At 34.5% G+C, this 9,870-nt stretch overlaps 1 protein-coding gene across 2 annotated transcripts; it reads left to right on the plus strand.

Moving 5' to 3' along the window:
• The first annotated feature begins 2,724 nt into the window (after nucleotides 1–2,724).
• Nucleotides 2,725–9,358, plus strand: kcnk1a (potassium channel, subfamily K, member 1a). Of its 2 annotated transcripts, NM_001098753.2 has the most exon segments (4): nucleotides 2,725–3,052; nucleotides 3,145–3,507; nucleotides 5,664–6,059; nucleotides 8,600–8,981. In NM_001098753.2, coding segments are annotated over 3 exon segments (1,017 nt in total). In that variant the 5' UTR covers nucleotides 2,725–3,052; nucleotides 3,145–3,152; the 3' UTR covers nucleotides 8,866–8,981.
• The last annotated feature ends 512 nt before the right edge of the window (nucleotides 9,359–9,870 follow it).

Raw genomic sequence — 9,870 nt, forward strand, 5'->3', positions numbered from 1 at the left:
GTCCAAGCCCTTGTGTGTGACGGCAACAACCTTGACTACTGGAGCTCAGGTCTGGCCAGAGGTCTCACATTTCACTCGATCATCCAGAAATAACCCAAAGGAACAGAGCGGAATATAAAAAGGCTCTCTTAGTTTGACTTGTGTTCAATATGAAGAATGTAGTGTACTGTCATCTAGTGATGCAGCAAAAGATGCATGAGGAAGTTACCGCTGCCACAACAAGCTGTCCACTCATCTGCCACTAAAAACAGCCACTAAAATGACTATTAAATATCTATTAAAAATGTGTAAAATATAAAGAGGACTGAGTCATGCCACTGAGAACTTGAGAGCAGTCTGATTACCTCGGGTGTATTGATTGATGCTATTGTGCATCAGCAGTTTTACCTGCAGAATGAGCAACAGCATGTTTACTGAGATTACCATCTCTTGCTGTGTAATGCCTGCAAAACTGGGTGGAGCGCTGCTTTGTCACCGAGTTTACACATTTCCATTTTAAGAGATTCACTTATCAAAAAGAGGCAGTTCTATAACAACTATTTAATTACTGTAATTATTGTACTGATTCGGGGGCAGCGTAGTGGGTAGTGCTGTCGCCTAAGCAAGAAGGTCACTGGTTCGAGTTTGCATGTTTTCCCCGTTTTAGCGTGGGTTTCCTCTGGGTGCTCTGGTTTCCCCCACAAGTTCAAAGACATGTACTATAGGAGAATTGAGTAAGCTAAATTGTCCGTAGCGAATGTGTGTGAATGGAAGTGTATGGGTGTTTCCCGTTGATGGGTTGCAGCTGAAAGGGCATTCGCTGCGTAAAACATGCTGGATAAGTTAGTGGTTCATTCCGTTGTGGTGACCCCAGATTAATAAAGGGACTCAGCCGAAAAGAAAATGAGTGAATGAATTATGCTAATTCATTTTATTTAATTTTTCATATATACTGCCATGGCTAGAAAGCCCCTTTATCATTATACTTTTATTCCTAATGGGGTTAAAGGGGTAGTTCACCCCAAAAATAAAATTCTGTCATTATTTATTCTCACTTCACTACTAAACTTGAGTTTCTTTCTTCTGTTACACTCAAAAGAATATATTTTTAAAAAAGCTGGAAACCTGTAACCATTGATAGCCATTATATTAGTTTTTTTCAACTACGCAAATCAATGGTAATAGGTTTTAAACTTTCTTCTAAATATCTTCTTTTTGTTCAACAGAAGAAACTCATAAATGTAAATAGTAAATTTTCATTTTTGAGTGAACTATTCCTTTGAATGCAACTTATATTCCATATGTGCTATATATTGCCCTAAAAGTCATAAAAAATATCTACTTGTGATTAAAGGCCCAATTTTTGTTATTCAATTAAAATTATAATCTTTCTAAAATGTTCATGATTTGAGTTGCTGGGATGTATTAAATAAATAATTTGATGTTGAGTTGATAATTGAGTTAATTTCAGAGTCAAACTTTTTTTTCATATTTTTAAGTTTAGGGGAATGCTGGGCACAAAGTGATGCAGGGTAAAATGTAACAGAGTTTTAAGGTATTTGGTCAGGGTTAACCATGGCATGCTTCTGAGATTTTTCACCACAATGTTGGCAAAAGTCTATCTGCCAATTATTGAAAAAGTTTGGCAAAATTTAGATGAGAAACACAGGAGAAACCATTTTTTCAAGGTAAAAGTATTATTGATTATATTCTGTTTTTTATTTAAAAGAAAAAGCTCCGTGAACGTATGTAAATAAAATCTTGTATTTTTGTTGTGATGACCGTCTTCTAGGATAAAAGAACAATTTTGAAAGATGTAAAAAAACAGAGTGACTGCTAGCCAGTTTTACAAATAACAAATAAGCAACACAATGTTGGACACCAATTAAACAAACTGAATGTTGAATTTTGAGTGTAATGTTGAGAACTTTTATATAAAAATGCTTTTTAATAGAAAAAAAATATATAGAAAAGAATTATTTTGTTGCTAATAATGCAAATAAATGCATTGTATAATAATTGATAATAATGCAATTAAATCCAAATGTGTTTAACCAATAGATAAATAAAAAAAACAAGTACTGAGGAAATATATTATTTAAAGTAAACTGAATTTGAATTAATTGTGTGAAATCTGGCTTTTTAAGCATTACAACTAACCCAGCTGTTACAACTTGCCCTGCAGGTAGGCAAAATAGTAATTTTTACTCCTGGTACTTTTGGCAATGCTGCCGTAAACCATGTCTGGTGATCATACTTTCAGTGGTCATTTGTAGCAGAGGTTTGTGTGTAGTTGGTAAAAACTTTGTTCATTATTTGGCCACAACCAAAAAGTGTTACTTTGTGTCCTGCTCTCCCCTAATCAGTTTGATTAATGACTTTTAAATTTAGTTGTTTGGACCATTTTATAAGGTACTTTTATAATTTACTCATTGATCAGATGATAGACTGGAAAAAGTTTGCTTTAAGCCTCCTCACAACTTAAACCCACAAATGATTTGGCTATAGAGATATTGCAACAAATAAAATCTTTTGGATACTGAAACAGGGTGGTCCAGTAACACTAGTTTGAGTTCGCTTTTGTTTTTCCATGAGACCATCCAGTACACACCTGGTCAAACCTGCTTTTCCAGGTAGTTAACAATAGTTGTTGACTATAATGGAACTTCACGTACAGCATCGCCTCTTATAGACAGCCTCTTCACTATCTGTCCTATAAACGCAAATGGGTGCGCCCGCTGTGATAAATGCGATGAAGAGCTAACCTGCGTAAGGTGAGGCGTGGAGGAACGAGGCGTCATGTGTTTGACGCAAAATACGAATCGTACTACGGCGAAGGACATCTCATGAATATTAAATTAGCAATACTGACGTTCGCCGACAAACGTCCAATGTCGACGGATGAGCTCGTGAATATGAATTAGGAAACGTAGCGTTGCGTTTTTAACTCCTGAATATGGAAACACCCTCGCCATAGTACGATTAGTAACAACGCGCCTCGATATCGTCTCCGTCACATCAGCTCCGCAATACAGGCAGGAGACGAACAGGAAATTATTACTCTAATACAGCTGTAAGAGTGTTTGCTCTCGTTTATTTTTAACAAACAAGTGTTTTTTTTTCTGTAGGCTACCTGTGTTAATTATCCCACCTATCTTTTTCCAGCAGAGACAATGCTTCAGTGTCTGTCGGGAAGTTCGTGTATGCGTGTCATTGACGGTTACAAGTCTACGTGGTATTTCTTAGTTCTGGTGCTGGCGTATGTTTTATATCTTATCTTCGGGGCTTTGGTGTTTTCCGCGGTGGAGCTGCCGTATGAAGAGCAGCTTCGACAAGAGCTTCGGACAGTGAAACAGCAATTTCTGGAGGACAATGAATGTCTGTCCAATGACAGACTGGAAGAGTTTCTGATCAAAGCGTTAGAAGCGAGTAATTACGGTGTGTCGGTTCTTAATAATGCCTCCAGTAACTGGAACTGGGATTTCACTTCAGCGTTGTTCTTCGCCAGCACTGTGCTTTCCACGACAGGTAAGATTAAGAACACACTTTCTTTAAATCTTGAGTATTAAACAGCACACAGTGCACGATATAGACTTTGTATTGTAGCCCAGTTGTTGATTTACATGATATACAGTAGGCTAGTGTGTCATCAGTAAGTCTACAATCATTTACACTAGATCAATGACAGATGGGGCCAGTGTGTGATGATATCATCTGTGAGGTCGATATGTCCTCTCTGAGACCTCTGGTTAAAGCATCCATTCAGCAGACGGATGGAAGCTTGGATAGTCTTGTTTTATAGCTGAACAAAGGCAATGTTATTTTATATTTGTACAAGCTCTAAGTGAGCTTTAAACAAGGATATAACTTTAGTTAAGAGAGCTGCATTTGAACAAAGAGCTCTCTCCCTCCATAAAGAGTCAAAAGTCAACAAAGCTTTATGGTCTGTTTGTTAGCAGTTGTAAGATACAATAAAGCACTTGTACTAAATACAGGAAATAAAAGTGAGGTAAATAAAGTACTTGTATATCCTGCTAACTGGGCAAGGTAAAAAAAGGCTTCAAACTCATTGTATATTGTTATATACTCTTGGTATTTATTTGTTAATTAAATATAATACAGTAAGAAATTAACACTCAAATGTATAATTATACTGGTATTCTACGTGGACCATGTTGCTCTAATTGGCTTCATTATCATATTTTGATTCAACAAAAATCACATTTTGTTAAGTGACTAACAGTGTTATTGTAATTGAGTTAACGTTAAAAATATCGATGTTAAAAATATCAACATTAGACTACTTCTCATAAGCATACATAAAAGTACGAGGTAAGGGGGGGTTGTATTATATATATGTATGTGTACATGTAGGATAAAAAAGTTGTTTGATAAATTTTTTTTTGTTAAACATCATGGTAATAACTTATGATTATTATTAATAATAATAGCAAACTTTATTAATTAGCTTGACTTTTCCAGGTCTAGAAATCACACTTAAGAAGTCAAATGAGCCACTTTCCTTAATAAGCAGTTTTTTTTACACACTATTATATATTTTTTATTCAAATAAGTTTCAAAATCCAGATTTTTTCTTTTTTTTAATTTGTTTTAGCCCATTTTATCCCCATAAATAAACATGACTATAATTAAATTATTAATATTGTAAGGCAAATAGGCAATTCAAGTACACTCCCACATATTCATACTGCCTATAGAGCCCTTTTGCTTTTGTAATTAATTGAGCTGTAACTATTTGAAGGGTGTCTGAAGGATATTCAGGGAGTGTGTGTAGTGTTTCCAAGGATTATGCAACTTAATCCAGCAGGATTTAGGTTTTACAATGGGCAACACCCTTGACGTTCCTGCATGGTGACTTTTCATTATGTGATTAAAGGGATAGATCACTGCACAATTAAAATTCTCTGTTGTTTATTTTGTAATGTCACAAAGTACATTGTTAATAGTAATACTTTTTCACCATCTCTATGAAAGCAATATTTTGCCAACAGAGAGATGCAGAAATGTGTATAATAGCATGATGAAAAAGTTGCAATCTTGAAAGTGCAATGTTTAGAATTTGTGTTTTATGTAGCAATATTGTAAGTTGCCCTGTCATTTTTAAATATTTGAGTATTTTTGAAAAGTGTTTTTTTCATTAATATTTATTTTATATTCAAACTTTTCCACTGAAGTTCTTAAAGTTATAAATAAATCATATATGAATGAGTAAATTTTTGAGTAAATACTTAAAATGTAAAAAATAAATAGTCCTTTTCACAATCTCAATATATGTAAACAATTAATTGGTTGAATTTACAAAGATCTAGATTGTGATATATATATATATTGTCATCAAAATATGACATGACTATTATAATATGAGATTCTTGTCATATTACCTAGCACTATGTCCACTTGTTCCAAACTGGTTTGAGTGTCTTTCTTCTGTTGAACACAAAAGAAGATATTTTAAAGAATGTTGAAAACTGGTGTTGCCATTGACTTTTATGGTATATTTTTGGATATTCTCTATTGATGTGAGTGGTCAACGAATTTTCATTTTGATTATCCCTTAAACTGTCCCTTTAAGCATGTATTTAATTTTGGGTAAATGCTAAATGTGATTGTCTCAATACAGAGGAAACCTTTTTAAATAACCTCAACATATTTTTATTTTCCAGGATATGGGCACACTGTCCCTCTATCAGATGGAGGTAAGGCCTTCTGCATCATTTACTCAGTGGTGGGAATACCGTTCACCCTGCTGTTCCTGACGGCGGTGGTCCAGAGGATCATGGAGTTCAGCACTCGCAGGCCCATAGAGTTCCTGCACCGGCGATGGGGCACCTCCAAACCTCTGCTGGCTGCCATGCACGCCACACTACTGGCCATTATAACTGTCTCCTGCTTCTTCCTCATACCTGCCATCATCTTCTCTGTGCTGGAGGAGGAGTGGAACTTCCTGGAGTCCTTCTATTTCTGCTTTATCTCTCTTAGTACCATTGGCTTAGGGGACTATGTGCCAGGAGAGGGTTACCATCAGAGGTTCCGAGAACTTTATAAACTGGGCATTACTTGTAAGTATACAATCAGATTTATTATTACTGATGTACAGAGATGTACAGCTATGGGAAACTTAAGAGAGACAATCTCTCTGAATTTAAATGGTAAATTTATACATTATAGAGTGCTCAGCATAATTGAGTACACCCCATTTTGAAATAAATATTTTTATCCTTTTTTTTCTGTAAATATGGGTAATATATATTGGTGCATTTTAACAAAACAGATTTATAAAACAGATATATTTATTAAAATACTATTTTGGTCACAGAAATTAAAAAATAATACATTTAAATCTATGCAAAATATTGTGAAAAAAATCAACAAAATTGTGTATTTTTTTTGCTTCTCTTGACTTTTGCTATTTTTAAAAATGTGTTTTAATATTTTTCTATAACATAAATATGGGTGTACTATTTTTTTGGACCATTCTAATAAGTTAATTTGTTAGGAAAGCCTTTAGATTTGGCTTCAGTACTAACTAAACTAATGTATATGCACAAATATAATATTGTAAAGTAACCTACATAGAAAATATTAATTTAAATGAGAGATTTGTGAGGGGTGTAATTATATATGCTGAGCACTGTATGCGTGTAAATGTATGTGCATTTTTATGTATATTTGTGTGTGAATTTAATTTTGTAAGGTCTGACATAATTTTTTTCAGTTTAAATAATTTCATTCAGAGTGCTTTTGTTATTTTCTTCAAGCAAAAGAAACATTCTCAAATGTTGAAAATCAGGATTATTCCACCAATTATTGATTTCTAAACTTTTCATTCATTTTCTTTTTGGCTCAGTCCCTTTATTAATCTGGGGTCGACACAGTGGAATGAACCACCAACTTATCCAGCATATTTTTTATGCAGCGGATACCCTTCCAGCCACAACCCATCAGTGGGAAACATTCACACACAATCATAAAGTATGGTCAATTTTTTAACTGACCCAATTCACCTGTACCGCATGTCTTTGGACTGTCAGGGTTAACCAGAGTACCCGGAGGAAACCCACACCAAGACGGGGAGAACATGCAAACTCCACACAGAAATGCCAACTGATCCACCAGAGGCTAGAACCAGCGAGTTTCTTGCTGTGAGGCAAACATGCTACCCACTCCGCCACCATGTTGCCATTTCTAAACTTTTCTAATGTTAAAATTTTGGGATTGTCCTGTCTAATTATGAATATAAACATGTCTAATCTTTAAAGGACAACATGTTTATTTTTAATTGGGAATAAATGCAATTAGTAGTTTTCAGATATTATGACCCAAGTCTAGGGGAAAACAACATGGGCATATTAAATGAAATAAGGTTGTGATTGGTGGATTTCTCAAGTGAAAACAACAAAAAACGTATGCAAAAGATCCCCTTCGGTCGACAACCAATCGCAGACACTCCGTTGAGAGTAATTGAACAGATTTATTGTAGAAAAAAAAGAAGCAATTAAATAAGCATCTCTTCAGGGTGGCCACTGGTCATAATAACAAACAAAAGAATCTGCAAAGTAAATAAACTAAATACAGGGTGTCTGCTGGGTCTTAAAATGTCTTAAATTTCAAAAACAAAATTTTAGGTCTTAAATTCACTGAAATGTTATGTTGTAGGTCTTAGTTTTCCTGTCCAAGTAAAGCTACCCAATTGGGCTGACATCCATCCTATCACCAGCAATCCATCTTAATAAAATCAGGGAAAGAAAACTCAAAACAATTACACAGTTCCTCGTGATTATAAGAAAAATGCATTAGGTTGAATGAAATTTATGCTTTTGTACCAAAAGCCAAAAAATATATATTTGATTATTTATGTAATTGCCTCCACAATAAATATACTTTTTAATAATGTTAAACAAGCCATTTAAAAAAAGAAATATTATGTTGAAAGTAGTGTATACAACTAGAGTTTTCTTGATTTGTCACTTTATAGTATGTTGCTAAGAAATAATTACATTATTATGGCAAACAATAATCATTAGTGTTTAGCCCTTTATAAGTCTAAAATTTCATTCATAATGGTCTTAAAAGGGTCTTAAAAAGTATAAAATTTGACTTGATAAAACCTGCAGAAACCCTGTAAATGTCCCTAAACATACCTCCCTACCTCCCTAAACATAAACAAAGTCAAAAGTAATCAAAATAAACAGGCAGACCACCCATACAATAACAAACTCTCAGAAAGTTGCAAGCATTCATGGACATTTTGACAAGAATAAAGTTAAAGGCGGGACAAAGGAAAAGACAGAATACAGTGCGAAACAAAAATAAATACATAAATAAATGTTAATAGTAAATAAACAATAAAATTAAATATATATTCAAGTATAACTATGAATGCTAAATGCAAAGAATTGAGTTGAATTGTTTTTTAGATATCCGAAAGAAGCCTCTATGTTCACCAATGCCATTTTTGATAGAAAATACAGTAAAAGTATCAGAATTTACAATTTCATTACAATAAAATGCATTGTCATGAAATTACTAAAACAATTAATTGGGCAGAAAACCCTACATTATCATTGTTTTTTACTCCAGCTGTCTCTCTCATTTACAGTCTACCTGATATTGGGCTTGATCGCTATGTTGGTGGTTCTGGAAACCTTCTGTGAGCTTCAGCAGCTGAAGAAGCTCAGGAAAATGTTCTACCTGAGGAAACAAAAAACGGAGGACCAGCTAAACATCGTAGATCACGATCACCTCTCTTTTGCCTCTGTGTCCGACCAGGCAGCCTCATTCAGAGAGGATAAGACTGAACTGTTTCCTGATGATATTGTGTCCGGCTCACCTACTGCTACCTCTAATGGATCACTGGAGCGATGAGTCTTCCCTTATATTCATTAACTTTTCAAAAACATTTCCATTAAGAGCATAATGTATTGTTAGTGTACTCTGCTGTCAAGTTAACTAAAATCTACTATAGATATGAATACTTGAAATACAGACTAAAGGTAATTTATTGCAAAACATTTGTATAAAACACAATGGCCACATACTCACTATAGCTAAATTCAGTAGTTTATGAGAGTGACAAGCATATTCAGCGAACCAATTTAACTAATTTAGATTGGAACAAAAGCATTCACAGAAATGTTACCAGGGTTGGGACGATAAATCAAGAACTCATTATGCATCAGCAATTTTCATATTTTTAGAATGCATCTTAATTCTTTCTGGAATGTATTGTCCCAGTGCAAGATTCTACACAGTGTGTTGAACCAAACACAACAACTAGTTGTCAAACCAACATTATGTACCTTTTTTAACCTTATAAATAATGACTCAAATTATTTCAGCAATATTGGTTCACCAAAAAGGAAAATTCTGTTGTCATCTACATTTCTGGAGAGTTTCTTCTCCTGTTAAACATAAAAGAAGATATCTTAAGGCAAAGCTGGTAACCTGTAACCACAGATATCGTGTATTGGCCTTTCCTACTATGGAATTCAGTAGATACAGCTTATAAAAGGTCATAATTTAGTTTTGGGGGTCTCCAACAACAGGCTGATATGCATGCAAGGTCAAAAAATTATTTCATTGTCTTATAATGTGCATTTATTTTTACCGAATAATCCCAACGACTCCCATATGATTCGTTCAACGATTCATATATTCACAAATCCCTCCTTAGCGTGAAGCTAATCTGCTGTGATTGGACCAATGACCCAGTCTGGTGTGATTGGTCGACTGCGTTCAGCGATAGACAGAAAGAAACGCCCACCACTGTTATGAAGTAGCACAGAGTATGTGAGAGCCCAATGCAGGAATGCAATAAATCAATGCTGTTAAGTACCAGCATATTACTCTACTCTTAACGCTAACCCCAAG

The sequence above is a fragment of the Danio rerio genome, chromosome 12 (assembly GCF_049306965.1).
Source record: "Danio rerio strain Tuebingen ecotype United States chromosome 12, GRCz12tu, whole genome shotgun sequence".
In the NCBI taxonomy this organism is placed as follows: Eukaryota; Metazoa; Chordata; class Actinopteri; order Cypriniformes; family Danionidae; genus Danio; species Danio rerio.